Raw genomic sequence first — 18,506 nt, 5'->3', positions numbered from 1 at the left:
AAAATGTTCTTAATGAGCTTCTCTTGACAATAGTAGCTAAGGGGAAAGAAACTTGAGTTAAATTCTAATGTACAACAGGCCCAACTACTTTTTCATTTAGTGAGCTTCAGTTGTTGCTTAAAGAGACTTAAGCAGCTGTATTACGTCTGCCTTCACATCTGCCAATAACTTAACATCATAACCCTGTATCCAGTCGGGCAAGTCACAAAACTAATGTTTTTATTGCTAGAAACAGACAGAAAAACTATTAAAACTATTAATTATAAAGGCATAATTTATCAGATTTATTAGGTCACAATTACATTCTAATGACTTTTTTTTTTTTTTTTTTTTTTTAAATACCGTTACCTACAAATTTTCTCACTTTTTTATCAATTGGGGTCAAATTGACACCTGTAATTTAAACCTCCAAAAAATGATAACAATCAGAATTGTTCCTCAAGTTTGCATCTGGTAGTTACTGTGTCTTGTTGACTACCTAAATAGCCCTTTAAATAAGACATACTACTCCCCATACATCAAAGCTCTTGTGGGACTCATGTTTTTTTCCCTCCAATGTCACATGAACTCACTACACAATGTTAATCATGTATCTAGAGGCCTTAAACACTGAATAGGGTCAAAATGACCCAAAAGATAATATGAGGCTTAATTGGTTTCAGTATATCGCTGATTAAAGCAATATTATGCCTTTCAGTTTCATGTTATGTATTCACTTGTGGGGGGAAAAAATAATGAGGTTTTCATAGTCAGCATGACAAATCAACGTTATGCAAGGGAAGGCAGCCTAGTGTGTTGGCATTGATCTGTATGGAGGCTGCACGTCTGGCTAGTGGAGTAGGAGGAGTGCAGCTACAGAGGGAGTGGCAAGGCCTTCTCCTGCCATTGGTGCAGACGGGTCTAACCATCCTCCATCCCCTCTGGTCGCACTACACTCCAACCTTACTGCACCTCCTCATCTCCCCTCGACACAAGGAAGCCAATTTCCCAGTGACTGGAGTGCAATTTTGAAGGGGACCTCCGCCAGTATCACCAATTATCACAATGGGACTAACAAGCGATCCAAACTACAAGAAACTGGAGCAATGGTACAAAGCCAACGCCGGGAGCCTCAACATGAGGGACATGTTTGACAGCGACAAGGGCAGATTCAGCAAATTCAGGTGGGGAAGCAAACACTTAACTATACATTACATATTTCATTTTATGTCTGACTGAAGAAGTAACAGGTGGGGGTGCGGTAATAATTTGGTGTGATGGCAGGGGAGGCGGATGTGATGCTGACAGAGTTGCACACTTTTGGTACCGCGGTGACATGCATTACGGCAGCCTGGCCTTCCCTCCGCAGAGTGAAGCATGTCTGCTGTGCCCCACGTTAATTTACGGTTCACGAACCTGTCCGCTAGCTGTGATGTCCAATTAATGTCACTTTCTTTCCGCATTCCGCTCAGCGCTAGCCACGCAAACTGCGTCTACTTGTATGAGTGACAAGGTCACCGTTTCATATCGCTACTTTTCCACCCCAAAGTAACACCTCGAAACGTTTCCAAAAGTAAAACGTACCAACTGGATCAAAGGGATACCTAAATATTACACACAGCTTCCTGTAAATGTGTTAATCAACGTTACAGGCCTAGTATCCGCAGAGAATTAAATAAGGCAGCTAATATTAGCTAGCTTGCTAACACCCAAAGGTCCATTATCGGACAGATTTGCTAGCTCCGTTTGGATGCCAGTCTTGTTAACTTTTCCGTATTTCTCAGTTTGTCAATGTAACAGCTAGCTAGCAAGGTATGGTATAATAATGAAAATGTAATAAACTATTAATTTGTCAGTCAATTAATTAACGAGTGCACCTCGTGAGAACGTTGTCTGTCCCCAAATTCATTATTGGACACAGCCAAATCTGGTCGCAGTCATTCTCAAAGCCAGCGCTGTGTATATCGCCCTGTATATTTTCCTGTTTCTTACATATGTTTGATGTGGACATGATAGAGGACTAGGCTGTAGCTGCCATTCCCCACTTACACGGTTTAAGCATCAACTCTTTAGCCGCTAGTGGATACAGACGGAGAGCACAAATGAAAGTACCTTGCTTGAATTAGTTAGTGCTCCTAGCGATGTAAATGATCACTATTTGCAAACGTATGTGTACATACTGTGGACTGGCTGCAAAGGGCCGCTGTCCTAAGTTTGCTGGAGCTTAAGGAGAGAAGCGCGTCAGATGGGGAGGCATGTCCGAAAATAAACGCATGGTGTCGGTCTTGCTAGCCAGTATCGCCGCTGGTAAGGGCCCAGGGCGTAAATCCGATTTTATACATTTCGGCCCGCTAAATTACACAGCCAGTCATTACCGACGCCGCTGTACATCGCTTCCACATTGAGAAAAAGTGCGTGTTTGGCAGGCTGCTGGTTTGCTTGACTGCAGGAAATGCGCGTCCTTGCCTGCGTCCAATGATGTTCACTGCGTGTGCCTACGTGCGGGTGTTCACGTCTTTAGTAAACGGGGAAGGGACCCCCTTTTTTCTTTTTTTGAAAAACATTGGGATTTTAACCCACAACATTCAAATAAAAATTAAAATGTCATAATACAGTAAAGCGGGGAAGATGTTAGCCTACCTGTTGCTGGTGTGTTTCAAAGCATTATGTAACACATTTGTCTCACTCAGTACTTGTTTTTATATCTCAAAGGTAAAGGTGCACTCAATAAAACAGTTCATTGATAAGAATAATAAAGGGATACATATTTAGTCATATTAGTTGCAGCCTGATAGACAGTGTCCTCCTCCTAACTTGAAAAAGATCATCCCCTACAAACTTTTAGGTTTTGGGGCTGTATTAGCTCAATTTTTGTAAGTGTGACCTGTGCAGGAAAGGTAAGGCAACACATTGTGGCAGGTAATAACTTTGGAGATTTCTGAGATTTTCTTCCAATGAGAGCAAATATGTACTTCATAGCACTGGTACTGTCAAATGGGGACAGGGGTTGGCTGCTTTCCACTGAAATTGAAAACCACTCATCTAGGAAATTCATAACGCTTGTGTATTGCTTCTACAGTGTTCTGTGTAGTTTCACAATGGTTCCTGTGTCCTCTCAGTCGATGGACAACCTTGCTTGTAGATGCAGTACAGCCTGAAACCATTTATCTGTGACAAGAATAGAATTATCTCCAAATTGAGAGTGATTTTTGCAAAGTGTTTGAACTGCCATTGATTAATTGTGATTGTTGGAAGCGTTGCAGTTGCTCCGTTGTCCATCCTTGTACCCACACTGGTCTTATCCTCTGTTGCACAGCACAACCCTAGAGACAGACGATGGAGACATCCTGCTGGACTACTCCAAGAATCTCATCAACGAGGAAGTCATGGCCATGCTGCTCGCCATGGTAACCTACACCTCCCGTCTCCTCTGGTCTTGTAGCACCACAGTAACAGACACACCTTGCAGGCGCACAGCCAGAACAGTGTTGACACCGTAGCTGTCACCCCTAATCAACCATAAGCTCTTCGACTCATAATAAAACGGCTTAAATCGTTAAATCGTACCCCTCCACGTGAACTGATGATTGTCATCCTGCCAAATGTTAATTAGCTGTGACACTTGTAAACACTGCTGTCAGTGCTGCTAGTTTACTAAAGTGACAGGGAAGTGTCGCCGATTCCATTCCATTAAACAATATCACCAGTATAATTTTAGGTTTTCCAATCTCCATTAATCCCTATGATAAGTCTAAACCTACCAGTGTATTTGCCACTGTCCTGGAAGCTCCCATTGTTTCCAAAAGCCATTCATTGACATGTATTGTGTTTTTACTAACATGACTTTACAGGCCGCAGTAACTGTAGCTGCAATCATATCAAAAGTAATTACTTTGTGCCAGATTTGAATATGAACGGATCAATATCGTCTGGCAGACCTGTAGTAGAGCAGGCAGCAGCAGCATCTTGTGCTGTGGCAGATACATGAGATACATTGGTGGATTTAAACAGTACATGGGCAGTAATGGAGGCAGGAGATTGCACTGATGGTTTCCTTTTAATAGCACAAGGATGCTTATGTCACATGCTGTGGTAATTAAATTGTTCCTCTGTAACTTTTGAAATCTCGTCCACTTCATAAATCAATATTTAGTTTCAGTGTTTCAGGAATGGGTGGTTGCATCAGATGCTTTATACTGGAAAAGGTACATTTCTCTCAGTTGGTATAGTGCAAATGGGCCATCAGTATAAAACAGTTATTGGTATGTGTATAGAGGGGTCCCCTTTTACCATCTTTTTTTTCCCTTATAATATTATTATAATATTTCCAATAGTGTCTGGGAGTGCAGAAGAACTGGACAGCCAAAATTCACCAGTATGTGTCTCATTTACCTGAAAGATAGATGGATAGATAGAGTTCTTTTTTGTCATTTTTGCTCAAAGGTACACTCCACTCAGTCAGTGCAACAGTTTGACCCTTGACCTTGCTCAACTTCAGTTCTAGTGGAGGGTTGCAACACCTTCTTTTGAGCAGAAAAAACACACATTTCAACCCACAGTCACAACTGAGGCAGGATAGTGGCATTGTGGTGCTGCATTGTGCTAACATCTTTGGGTATGAGGAAACACAGCCGAAGCATGTTCTTGAACAATATGTCTACTACTTCCTCTTCATGCTGAGGGAAGAAAAGATTGCCAAAGAAAGAACAGTCCAAGATGTTGTCACATACTGTACACTATTGCTGTAATGCACAATCATGAAATAAGCTCAGGGTTAGATAGGAGCTGGAGAAAAGGTGTTATGCTCGCATTGCTTTGCTTGTACAAACTGTACTTTTCTCTTGTGTTATCCACAGGCCAAGTCGAGGGGAGTGGAGGAGGCCAGAGAGAAGATGTTCACAGGCGAGAAGATCAACTTCACTGAGGTACAGACGACCACGTGACAGAAGTTTCAACCACCCTAATAAGGAACTCACTATTTCAGAGAAACACAGGAGAAACGCCACCTTTATCAGGCCCACATGTCCCAACAATGGAGAATATGAAAATCAGATGCCAAATCAGCCTGCCAGCTTTTTTGCTTTTTTTTTCAAGCCACAACTCAAGCATTTTGGAGTAAAAACTAGGACTAAAGAAACAAATATAACTTATTAGTCTATTTACTTTTGCTTATAACATTTCTTGAATGGATCTACAGCTTGTTTTCTATCTATTTAGTACTTACTTGTACATAACCAATTGATCAATGGACCTGCATGTCTCTTTGAAATTTGTGATGCTGATGCAAAGCCTCTGTAATGCTCCATAGGGCGGGGCAATGTGGACAAAATCAAATATCACAATATCGCTTTGACCAAATACCTCAGTATTGATACTGTGACGATATTGTAGGGAAGACTGTTGGATTTACACATAAGATATTTTGGATGAACTGTCATTAGTAATGTGGTTATGATGACCAAGAAGTTAGAGGTAATAACAGAACAGCTACAACAGTCTGATAATTTCAGAGAACTGCATCCTTCACTGTGACAATGCCATATAACAATATTACAGTGTTCCAAATCCCAGATAATATCTCATCTCATATCACAATATCAGTATTGTATCAAAGTATCACCCGGTGCTCGTGCTCCTGTCTGTTTCCACAGGCCGTGAGCAGACACTCTTATCCTGAGTGAATTACAGCAGTAGATTAAACTTAAATTCCAACATTGCAAACAGGCCATAGTAAGGCAAGCACCAGCCGAGGCCACCATGCTCAGACAAATATGCCCTCATTGTGACTGGGCATGTTGCAGCACACTGAGGGCTGAATCTGTGCTGCTTGGTCATTCAGGGGAACCCTCCCCCTCTACACACACACATACACACACACTGGTTGTGATGCAATGATGTTACGTAATGCATCCTCAGTGACACTGCAATTTGTGCAGACTAATATCAAGGCTTGCCAAGAAGTGAATCCAGATTTGGGTAATAAATATTATGCTGGTACTGCTTCGTCACCCATCTGATCAAATGTTAAAAGCGACTGTTAGACAAATAAATAATGAATGCAAGTAGTATTGTGTGTACAGTGTGTGTCTGTCCATGGCACAAAATGGTGTTTGTTTGTCTGGGTGTCTTTCTGTGCATGTGTGTGTATTCATATACCTGTGTGTGTGTGTGTGTGTGTGTGTGTGTGTGTGTGTGTGTGTAGGGTCGCGCTGTACTCCACATCGCCCTGCGTAACCGCAGCAACACACCCATCCTTGTGAATGACAACGACGTCATGCCAGATGTCAACCGTGTGTTGAACAAGATGAAGGCTTTCTGTCATGTGAGTATTGTGTGACAGAGAGAGAGAAAGTACATATATACCTATGTGCAGTTTGAAAAATGTAATTATTACATATAATTTGGAATTATGGTTTAAGTCCAGAGTAACTGCCAGCACCAACCCTGTACAAACTCTCATGTTTTGTGTACACATAAAGGTCATGACCTTTTGCCTTGTGCTGTTTACAGAGAGTACGCAGCGGTGAGTGGAAGGGCTTCAGCGGAAAAGCCATCACCGATGTCGTCAACATCGGCATCGGGGGGTCTGACCTGGTGAGTGTCCTACCGGCTAAATGCCTCATAGTTTCTGCTCTGCTGATCTCTCTCTTTCCTCTGTTGCCAGAGTGCCATGTCTGGCACGCATGGAAAGTAATTCTGATAACTCTGAAGTCTTGAAATGTCAGGGTAATGGGAGGACATACTGTTGTTCAGTCCAGTTACATATATGACTTTACTTCTGTACTTAAACTGTAGCTTATTGTGGACCAATTAGTAAAGCAATTTTTGTAGAGCAGATTTCAAACATTATAAAGTGTTTTACATAGGAAAAAACATAACTTGACAGCAAAAGCATTGAAAGCAAGGTAAGAAATATAAAAAAAAAAAAAAAACATAAAAGAGTGGGCTTAAGCAATTACTGGTCATTACATGAAACTAAATTCATTTTCAAAGGTGATTTAAAAGAGATTAAGTCAACATAAGCTCCTCAAGCACTAGCCAAACCACCATCAGCATAAATCAGATTAAACACCAACCAAAATGTTCCAAGTCCAGTTAAGAAATAAAGAAGTCTGGATGACGTCTGGAATTTGGAAATGTGTGGCATATACGAGTTGCTATTCTAATACCAAGTTTTATTTAGCCCCTGAGTCATGGAGATGCAACTTAAGCATACAGAATTGTGATTCATGAGGCTGTAGTTTCCCCTGAGCTACAATAACACAGAGTGCTTTAATATTGCAGAATGGCAGCTGTAAGCTATGACTCACTACAGATAAAAGCTGCTGCATCTAAGGAAAGCAGTGGAAATCTGATCAAGCATTGTCCCGCAGTGTTTGTGGCAGTCACACTGGCATATGGTTCTGAATGAAGACGCTTCAGTAAAGATGAGTTGTAATGGAGCTGTGACTGTTACCTGCAGGGTCCGCTGATGGTAACAGAGGCCCTGAAACCGTATTCGGCTGACGGACCCAACGTATGGTTTGTATCCAACATTGATGGCACCCACTTGGCCAAGACCTTGGCCCAGCTCAACGCAGAGACCACCCTCTTCATCATTGCCTCCAAAGTAAGGAAGACACACATACGTAGTATAGTCAACTGTACACAGGGTTTGAAATGATCAAAATCAGTAAAGCTTACCCATCAAATCAGTTAGTAACTTCATATGGTCATTTGTGTGTTGAGTGAATTTAATGACCCATTGTATAATTTCAAACCTACATATATGGAAAAAATGCACTTAGAGTAAGGTATTATAAGGTAGCGATTTTAGGTGTAAAAATCCATCGATCACATGATCGACGATCCAGTATAACCGATACTCAGAGAAAATATTGATCTATATCGTCATCTTAGAGATATGCCTTTATTTTGAAATTCCCATGGCATATCTCTGTCAGCATTTCCGTCTAAGCGTGCTGCCTTCCTAACCGTTCAAACAGTGCCAGTGTCAGGCTGATAACGACAATAGTGGCCAGCAGCTCAGATAAAACAATAAGGATGTGCACTCGCCTCTTGGGAATAATGGTGGTTGAACATGCCATATGGAAACAATCGCAGTGGGAGGGAAAATACTCAAGAAACATGATGAACCTGGTCACACACATGGGAAACAGAAACATGGCATTGTAATTAGAGTTCTCATCGGGCCTGAAAATTAAGACCCGACCCGACCCGGGGCCGACTGGGCCAGCCCGAGGCCCGACCCGACCCAACTAATTAGCCGAACTTTAGGCCCGACAGCCCGATAAAGCCCGAAAAAAAAAAAAAAGAAAAAATCGCCAAATTCGCCATTATTTAGCAGAGCCGGTCGGCCGCGGCACCGGGGCACCATCAGTCGGTATCAGGCGGGCCTGCCGTGGCATCGTCCGGCACCGCGCCCACCCGTGTGCGGGTCAATACGGTAGTCTAGAAAACTGGCCTTTTTTTTTTTTCTCGTGCGCCCCCAAGTAGATTGCGCCCTGGGCAGTTGCACTGCCCATAGCAAAAAACGTCCCTGCTGCCGACTCTGCCAGCACAGCGGGATACTGCTGCAACTCTCTCTCACTTGTTTGCGCTGCGCTCGCACAGCTGGTTGTCTGTCTGTCACTGAAAGTTTAGCCTCCAAATCCAATCCAGTCTCTCACTCTCTCCACCAGTCACATAAAAATAAAACGTCATAATCAATAACACAACACATAATTCTATTTTTTTATTTAAAAAAAAAAAAAAAAAATCCCCCACAGAACCTGAAGCCCGACCCGACCCGCCCAATTCGCGTAAATTTTAGGCCCGACCCAACCCAAAAATGTCGGGTCGGGTCGGGTCGGGTCGGGTTCGGGCAGAATATGAGAACTCTAATTGTAATGTAACTGGCTGCGTTAAATGGACATGTGGTATTGGCTCCTATCGATCGTTGGCCCCTGAATTGAATCGAATCACAATTGTATCACGGCTGACTTTGTGATATCAGCAAATATTGCACCATTGTCCAAAGAATCAATATAATATCGTATCGTGAAGAAACGTATTATGTGCACTCCTAGTGGTGATATCCAGCTTTCTGCTACAAATACAGTACTTGTGTGATGTCATCTTCATTTCATCTGGTATGACTTTGCAGTTTCAGACTATTTGTGTTGATCAAAAATAGGCAACCACACAACACATCTGTTTTGATTCTGTGTGTTTACTGAAGTCTGTTGATTTTTTTTTTTTTTTTTTTTTGTCTGCCTTCGCATCGCCTCATTTTATGCTGTCTGACCTTTTCAGACGTTCACCACCCAGGAGACCATCACCAACGCCGAGTCTGCTAAGGACTGGTTCCTCCAGACAGCCCAAGATGTGAGTGGATTTGTCTCCTGACAGTCGATAGGGCAACAGCCAGTGACAGGAAGAGATTCTTTAGTTTTCAGCCTATTAGAGTCCACAGATGTGGAATTAGGACTGGGCAATATAACTGTTATATCGATATTATGATATGATGCTGATCCATATCGCTCAGCCCAATACAGAATGATTATAAAACACATTCACTCTAACATACCCACAATTTAAAAAAAACATGTTGTACCTACAAAGCTAAAATGAAATGATATACTTTTTAAAGAATAGTTGAGAAATCAAACATACAGGTGAGATCCTCTGTATTTTACATACATTTAAAAAAAAATACACACACACACACACATGTATATTTATATAGAGAGAGAGAGAGAGAGAGAGAGAGAGACAGTCCGAGAGACAGACCAAGAGACAGACCGAGAGGTTGGAAATAGGATTGTTAAAGGGCAGGCCACAGCTGCCCATGAGACAAGTGTCACATTGCATTTCCATCAACCTCATGGATTCTCCTCTCCCATGGTTCCCCAGCAAGCTGCCGTCGCCAAGCATTTTGTGGCGCTGTCCACCAACGCAGTAAGTGGCCATTTTCAATCCCACACTCACACCAGCTCATCCAAATAGTGCATCTCACCCTCGAGACTGACTCTCCGTCTTACCTCCCCTCTCCTCTCCAGCCTAAAGTGGGGGACTTCGGCATCGACACGGACAACATGTTTGAGTTCTGGGATGTAAGTGTTACATGTGATATGCAAAACACACAAACTAGTGCTGTTAATAAAAGAATTCATAATGTTATGGCCTGTGTATTAATCCCATTAATTTGCCCATTGGAAATGCACTGATGGGTGAGTGTAGCTGCATGCATAGAAGCAGACCTGGCTCAAATAATAGAGCAAAAATATTGTTACCAGGTTGATAAGGTTAACCACATCAGGGTAGCGTCGAACCTTTACGGTATCCATTGAGTTTTCTATATGGACAGTTAGGTCGACAAAAACAAACCATATGAAAATATTCTTAAATACTATTTGAACCAGGTCTGCGTGGAACCCATTAATTACAGTTTTAAATGCCTCCCATATTGTGCTAAGGTTCTTGCCTCTCAAGAAACTCTCCTCCTTGTTTGTTGAATTGAGGCTTTGCCTGTGCTCTGATTGGTCAAGTGACTCTGTGATGTCATGTTTGCTTGTTCTCAGTGGGTTGGAGGCCGTTACTCACTGTGGTCAGCCATTGGTCTGTCCATTGCACTGCACATAGGTATGTCTGCTGGGGTTGGTCACAACCAACATGTTAGCTGGGGCTGGGTTTATTGATAAGGGGTATTAATGCCTATCAGGGCTCAAACTGTACCAAGCTGTATTTTTGTAACTAATATAAGTATATTGAGTATGTTTTTTGTTTACAATGAGAATGGTATAGACACAAGAAAATTAAATATCCTGTATCATAAAATGTATTTATGTTTAATGCATTAGGTATTGAAGAAGTTATTGGTATTGGAAAAATTTGTAATGATGCCCAGCTCTGGCTTTAGCTGTGATATAATTGTTGGCACTAAAGAAAATGTGTTTTTTGATAAAGATGTGATTATGACGCTAATCATGTTATGCATATTTGTTGCTGTGCTCATTCATGAAATCCATGATCCAGCAGTTGCAGCATGAAACTGCATGATCTCATTTATGTTTTTGAGTGTCAGAATGGATCTCTCTCCCTCCCTCTCTCATACGCTCACTTCTCCTATGATTTCATTTTTTGCTTTCCAAATGTATATTACCGGTACTTCTCTTGGCATTTTATGCATCTGTTGGATTTCTACCATTTATTTTTTGTTGTTGTTGTTCATATCCCGTTGAGCATTCCTTTCTGTTTGTTATTATGTTCTGACTGGCACTTTTTCTGTTTCATCACTATGCAAAGAAGCTACACTAAAGTCACCATGTATACTTACCCAGCCTGTAGTCACCTCTGTGTTCTCACACTTCTTGATTGCAGGTTTTGACAACTTTGAGCAGCTTCTTGCTGGGGCACATTGGATGGTAGGTACATATTTTCTCCCCAACTCCTTTCCATCTAGAGCATTTTATCTGCTATTGTGCAGCTGCCAGCTTGAGGCAAGTTGGTTCATGCTTGCGCTACACAGTATGAAAGTGAATTGGTATTTGAGATGGCCAGGTCTCACTCATAATTATCGCTTGCAAACAAGAACGTTCTGATTCAGTGTTTTTGGCTCTGATACAGAGCCATTATCTGCACTTACAGAGTCCTAATCATCTCATTTTGTCAGTGTATCCTCTGTTTTGCTTCCTCATTATACACTCTCAGTGAGAGCTGTTTTTTTCTCATTTGAGGGCGTACATTTACAAGTGCCTGGTTTAATAAATATTTTGTTGTTAGCTCGGGTACTGTCACCCTTTTAGCCACTTGCTTTATGAGCAGTGGCTTACAATTAGTTGTTCAAATGCTTCCACTCAAGTAATTCTGCAGTCATTACTCCTGCTATTTGCTTTCCACTAGACTGCCAGACTGCTGTAAGTGGTGGAGGATGTTGGTGTAAGGCAGTGGTTCCCAGCCCAATCCTCATGAACCCCCCCTGTCCTACAGCTTTTTGTTCTAGCTCTACTTTTGCACACCTGATCCAATTCAGGCCCACGCACCCTCATGCACGCCCCGTTCAGGTAGATCTGTTTCAGCCAATCAGCAGAAAGCCGTGAAATGGATCAGGTGTGAAATAGCAGAGCTGAAACAAAAACCTGCAGGACAGGAGGGCTTTGAGGACCGGTTTGGGAACCACTGGTGTATGGCAAATCATTTTGACATCAGTTTGTACAAATGGACTGATACAGTACTGGATCAGTGCATCCCTACATATACTGCTGAAAAAAGAAACTTGACACAGCTTTTATGGGTTTATTTACTGAGAGAGTCGCCAGTGATCCTGTCTGTGACATTTGTAAAGTCATCCTGTTACAGTACTTGAGTCATACTGTAATGCCTCTCAGTTAATAATCCCATGAAACCTATGTCAGGTTTCTTTTTTTGACAATTCTGATTTTCACCTGTGTCAAGTTTCTTTTGTGAAGAGTATATCAACATACATTTATACTACATAAATATACCTTAACACTTCATTTTTTTCCTGTTTTGTTCTTGCTTATTGAATTGTTCGACCGCTTTGAATATATGAGAAAGTGCAGCATTGTTAAAAGTAGCAGGACCGAGTATAGGAGAGGGAGTAAGAGTGTAGCAGTAGAATCTGTGGCAGAAATAGTTAAAGTGTTAATTGTAGTGGCAGGATTGGTAGATCAGTTTATGTTGTGCATTTTGCTTTATAAGTGATTCAGTGCTAGAGCATAACGGGTGATTGCATCCATAAGAATGTACATAAAATGTACCTATTACAATGAATGGCCAGAGGTGGAAGCCTTTGAATGCAAAGTCAGTGCAAACAAAACAGGTTTTTGCATCATTTGAATACATTCTTCCATACCCACACTGTGTCGAAATGCAGTTACAAAATGAATGTTCTTCCGTTTTAAAGCTCAAAAGTCATGATTAGTCTCAACAGTTCATAGCAACAGAAAAATCCTTTGCTTTTAAATGCTACTGAGCAAACAGAACAGTAACAATACTTTCAAAGCTCACACTGTTGCTGCTGTTTGGTCCTGTAAGGCCGCAGACCACAAATGGTGTTTTTAATTAGAGACTAACCAGAGTTGCTTCCTCCTCCTTCCATCAGGACAACCACTTCCGTAGCGCTCCTCTGGACCAGAATGTGCCGGTCTTGCTGGCTCTTCTGGGCGTCTGGTACATCAACTTCTTTCAAGCCGAGACCCACGCCATGCTGCCCTACGACCAGTACATGCATCGCTTCGCTGCGTACTTCCAACAGGTCAGTCTGGCAAAGCAGGCAGGCAGGCAGGGAGACACCATCTGTTGGGAGGGCAGGGACAGGGAGAAACTCTGAAAAACAGATTGAGATGTTTATGAAGCTCAGAACACTCTGCATGAATGAAGAGACTGAAAACATAACCAGATATTAAACACAGATATCACGCAACTTCTTTATCATTAGAAACGATGGCCATTAAGTTTGGGGCAAATGGTCCTTATGGAGGCGCTACAGCAGTGCTATAAAGTTACAAAAAAAATAAAAGCCCAAACAAGAAGAAGCTTTTGCATCCTTGGACCCCTACTTACTGTGATGATGACGGTGATGCATGTGGTCCACAGGGTGACATGGAGTCCAACGGAAAGTACATCACTAAAGATGGCACCCGTGTCAACTACCACACTGGACCAATCGTCTGGGGCGAGCCCGGGACCAACGGACAGCACGCCTTCTACCAGCTCATCCATCAAGGTACCACTGTCCATCACCCAGACAGAGAGAAAAACAGCGTTTCATTATGTTTGTCTGTAACATACTGTAGATTACTGTAAATGAATTACACTTTCTGATTAGACTGATTTTGATTCTGAGATCTTTTTTTCAAATTATGCTGTGTAGTGTGAGTAAATAAAAACACTTTGATGTTGAAATTTCATTGGGTTGAAGGTAGTTTTGCTTCTAGCAATAAAGGTACATGAGGGTTATTTGTCTGAGAAACATATTTGAAATATTTCTGTTATGAGCATATGGGTTTATTGAATTTATCCAAATTAACAGAAATATGCCCAGAGTGTGAGTAGCTAATATTAGCTTTGCACATGAGCTCCACTATGGGCAGCGGCTAACTTGTTTAGGACTTTGCTTCTCATTTGTTTTGACCAAAGTTACACAGCTTCCTTCCCTCTGAATCCTCTGTGGTGGTAGTAGCAATTGTTTAAAAGCACCTATAGTTGCATCACCAATCGCAGCATTAATGAGATAATGAATTGATGCCAATGAAGGTTTAACTGACGTTTCCTCACCTCCACCAGGCACCCGAATGATTCCCGCTGACTTCCTCATTCCTGCCCAGACACAGCACCCAATCAGGGACAGCCTTCACCACAAGGTAACGCCCACTTGACCGCTGTGTCTCAATCTGTGACCCAAGTACACTTCTCCTTAGAGTTAGGCCCAGACACACCAAATCGACATCAACGAAATATCAGCAGCAAATGCTGGATATAGTAATAATGGAGTAATAATGTAATAATGGACATAGTAATAATTGACATCCTATATTCTATTCTGTCTGGTTTAGCTATAATGTTCATGATATGGTTAATAAATGGCAATCAAAATGAGAAATCAACACTATTAAGTTACAGTGATACCAGTTGGAACTGGATTACCATTCTGAGATGCTCTCTGTATTAGTTGAAAACACGAGGTAGATTGCTCTGGTTTTCTTTCTCTCTGGGTTTGTTAAAACTGCAGACATGACAGATTGATACTAGATTTCCCAAGTTATACTAATCCCGTCTGAATAGGACTTCAGTTGTGTTCTAAGAATCTCGTTTTTCACCTCGACCTATTCAGAAAAACGAACTTTTGTTTCATGGAAACTGGTGCATCTGCGTGTATGCATGAGTGATAGGTATGTTATGTGCGTGTGTGCGTGTTGGGGTGGGGGGGGTGGAGGGGGACAAGTATGTAATTTGCATATAATGCATTTTGATCCTCATTCACACAATAAAAAAAATTGTCTTCTGGAAGCTGATGTGTTGGGCGTCTGTGTGTCTCCAGATCCTGGTGGCCAACTTCCTGGCCCAGACAGAAGCCCTGATGAAGGGCAAAACTCCAGACGAGGCTCGCAAGGAGCTGGAGGCCAGCGGCCTGGCAGGACCGGCTCTGGAGAAACTGCTGCCTCATAAAGTAAGAGGATGAATGACTGGTCTGAACATGTTTGATGACAATAGAAATCATTTTGTTTTTCACAAGGCAGGTCTGTGATTCCAGTAGAACAAGCTTCAGTTAGTACAGTTTCAATTCGTAGGTCACCTACTTTACATCTTATTTTGTATGCATTTAGTTTTTAGCTTTGAATGTGAGACTGAGGGGGAAAAAAATCCCCTCAAGGACACTAAAGACCCTGGACACTGTATCTGATATTATTTTAGCACCAGAGCTTTGCCATGTACATGTTGTGCATGGTCAAGTTTAGATTTTAAATACTATATCTCAAAGACTTATTCACTGATTTTTTTTTCTCTCCTTCCTGATGCAAGGTATTCCAAGGGAATAAGCCAAGCAACTCCATTGTTTTCAAGAAGCTGACCCCATTCATGCTGGGAGCCCTGGTTGGTAAGTAGTGGGCACTAAATATAAAATTCAGACCAGTCCAGTCCAAAGAAAATAATCAATAGATAAATACTGAGTAATACTGATTTGACATAAAATAAGTTTTCCTAAATTTCTTGGGTTAAAAAAAAAAAACTTAAGCGCAAGGCTAATAGTGGTGAAAATCATTGATAACATGGAACTGCAGTCTAGCTTTATGTACTCTAATATGTCTTGTTTTTTTCCAGCCATGTATGAGCACAAGATTTTTGTGCAGGGCGTCATATGGAACATCAACAGCTACGATCAGTGGGGGTAAGCGCCTCACGTATACCTAAAACAAGATAATGCATGCTCTTAAATTACTGTATTTTTGTGATATCAGCTGTGTCAGCTTCTCTGCATCTGGTTGTGTTTGCAAAATGCAGCAACAAAACATGTTGTGCATTGAGTAAGGGATGTGGCGTTCACTTTTTCTTGTTTGGAAAAACTCACTTTGCTACCATCACTCAAATACAGCAAGTTCTATACTGATGAAAGGCACTCTGGGAAATGTTAAAAATCACTCATTGAAAAAGAATTAGATGTACCAGGATGGGGGGAAATCAGGATACCTAAAATGTTCATTACAACACTTGATCAAAAAATAACTTTGGGAATTGACTGAGCATCATAACTGATTGAAGTAGTGTAACAGTATATGAGGGTGGATCTTTTCTTAATGAGGTGGCAAGGGATTTTCTTCAGTACTCTGCTTCAGCACTGTCTTCATCATCCAGTTCCTAAAAGTAATCGTAATAAAATACAGTTTTAGGAGCTGCATTTTCTACAGTAATCCATTCCAGCAGGACAGGGTGCACTTTCCTAGTCCTGATCGCCTCCATTGATTATAATGTTAGATTGGTAAAATAATTCTTGATTAAATGGTGGCTTTAGATTCAGGAACATCAGTCACTGTTCTTACCATTTGTTGAGCCTGGTGGAGGATAATGAGCAGCTGAAGTGTCAATCAAATGGGGGTGAGAGGAATAAAACTTAGGTTTATTCTGATTTGGTCGCTCCACTCTTTCAATGTGAAAGTAACTTCATTCCCACCAAAACTGATCATTTGACTCAGGAGAAATCAACTGATAGAATCTGAAGTGTTCTCTATACAGAGAGAGGCCTGTGTTTCATGGTGTTTTCTACACCCAAAAATTACAATAAAAAACATTTAAATGGGAAATAACGTATTACCTAACCACCCCTTTCCCTCCACAGGGTTGAACTGGGAAAGCAGCTGGCCAAGAAGATCGAACCAGAGCTGAAGGGCGACTCCGAGGTCACCTCCCACGATTCCTCCACCAACGGGCTCATCGGCTTCCTGAAGAAGAACTTCGCCTGAATCCTCTTTGTTCTCACAGCGTGACCCTCAATCTGTGTTGGAATCCCCACCGGCTGAACTATCTCACTATTTAGTCCTTTCTCATTGGCTGAATTATTCCATGGTTAAGTATTCCTTGGGCACTGAAGCCCTCTGTCCCACTGGAGTGAGCACTTTATGTTTGTCATCACCAATCTGTTTAATTTGAGTGTAAACGTTAATTGTGAGACTTGACTGTATATGTAGATGTGTACAACCTGAAAAGGGAATAATCAGATGCTTTTCTGAGAGGATGAAGGATATAATCCCTCACTAAAATGTGCAGATATTACTGTAGGTGACAATGTGCCCCACATTTTAACATAGTCAGCACTGACTTGCAAAATAAATACCCTATTTGTCACTTTATGCCATTGTTGTTGTGCTTTATTCTGGTTTTCAAGAATGGTTTCCAAGAAAGAACCCAGTTTACCAACTTTTGTACACTAACATGGATCTTGTAGAACATAAATTCTTAGTATAGGCCTACATCATATGAAGTAGTACTGACTTGATCTGTCTATGAAAGTATGGTGGTAAATAATGACAACGTGTGATGATCACCAGCTTCAAGTCATAGTTTATGCTCCGCGGGTTTTTGTGTTTTGGGACAAAATAGAAAACAGTGTTTTGCAGTCAAATGTGTATGGAAGGCAAAACAGGTCAAAAACATGCAAAGCAACACTTTGTACATTATCAACACATTTGTGTGCTTAGCCGGTTATTAGAGTGTTAGCTGTGATCAGCAGTGCTGTAGCTTCTCTGATGGTCTGCAAAAATGTCCCCACCCCATGGTAGCCATAGTTTTTACCCGAGGAGGCTGAAACTTGCCATGGAAGTCAAATATGTGTGTGTTTATGTGTGAGAGGGTGTGTATTTTGTGTTCATCACCATTGGAAAAGGGGGTGTGGCAATAGGAGTGGCCATTGCAAAAAGGCACATGACTTCTTAACAGATTCAAGTAATATGGCCACACTGTAGAAGGACACACACACAGATAGACAGACATACACATTCATTTTCACTGGTGACAGTTCCCTGCCCCTGCACTTTAGCCACACCCCCTTTCATAACTAGTAAACCTGTTGTGGACTCTTGTGGGAACCCTCATTGAAATGATACATTCCTTGTCCAGACATGTGGGTTAGCCCCGCCCTCTCATTCTGTTGGTCCATCAGATCATTGGTCCACAAAGCTGTGCCCGCCCTATAGCAATCTGCAACTTTGTATTTATGAGGCTGAAATTTGTCATGGAGGTCAAGTGTGTGTGTGTGTGTGTGTGTGTGTGTGTGTGTGTGTGTGTGTGTGTGTGTGAATGCATGCACGTGTGGATATGCATGTTTGTACCTCGTCACAGCTATTGCGAGTTTGTGCTTGTTTTTAAATGCAACGCTGAAGTCCTACAACACAAAAACAATGTCCATTTTGAATCATTCTAACACAATCTTCTGTAACTGATATGCATGAGGCACAGAATATGTCCTTCAAAAATCCTGGAAAATTATCTCCTTTAAAGACCAGGAAGCCTGAATATGTGTGTTTTGGTAA

The 18,506-nt window shown here is 41.6% G+C and overlaps 1 protein-coding gene across 1 annotated transcript; it reads left to right on the top strand.

Moving 5' to 3' along the window:
* Positions 1-897: 897 nt before the first annotated feature.
* gpia (glucose-6-phosphate isomerase a) lies at positions 898-17,327 on the top strand. Its single transcript, XM_030053460.1, has 18 exons — positions 898-1,163; positions 3,296-3,386; positions 4,836-4,904; positions 6,182-6,301; positions 6,490-6,573; positions 7,442-7,588; positions 9,274-9,345; positions 9,874-9,918; positions 10,020-10,073; positions 10,542-10,602; positions 11,341-11,384; positions 13,085-13,237; positions 13,579-13,708; positions 14,269-14,345; positions 15,023-15,151; positions 15,505-15,580; positions 15,805-15,871; positions 16,817-17,327. The coding sequence occupies exons 1-18, from the start codon at positions 1,045-1,047 to the stop codon at positions 16,938-16,940; spliced, it is 1,662 nt and encodes a 553-aa protein (XP_029909320.1). The 5' UTR covers positions 898-1,044; the 3' UTR covers positions 16,941-17,327.
* The last annotated feature ends 1,179 nt before the right edge of the window (positions 17,328-18,506 follow it).

Source organism: Myripristis murdjan, chromosome 6 (genome assembly GCF_902150065.1).
Source record: "Myripristis murdjan chromosome 6, fMyrMur1.1, whole genome shotgun sequence".
In the NCBI taxonomy this organism is placed as follows: domain Eukaryota; kingdom Metazoa; phylum Chordata; class Actinopteri; order Holocentriformes; family Holocentridae; genus Myripristis; species Myripristis murdjan.
Note: the sequence above shows the minus strand (reverse complement) of the source record. Positions and strands in the feature narration are given on the sequence as shown.

Coding starts and splice junctions, on each gene's coding strand:
- gpia (XM_030053460.1), top strand. CDS start 1,045: ATGGGACTAACAAGCGATCCAAACTACAAGAAACTGGAGCAATGGTAC. Junction 1,164..3,295: donor GGCAGATTCAGCAAATTCAG/GTGGGGAAGCAA, acceptor TCTGTTGCACAG/CACAACCCTAGAGACAGACG. Junction 6,574..7,441: donor GCATCGGGGGGTCTGACCTG/GTGAGTGTCCTA, acceptor TGTTACCTGCAG/GGTCCGCTGATGGTAACAGA.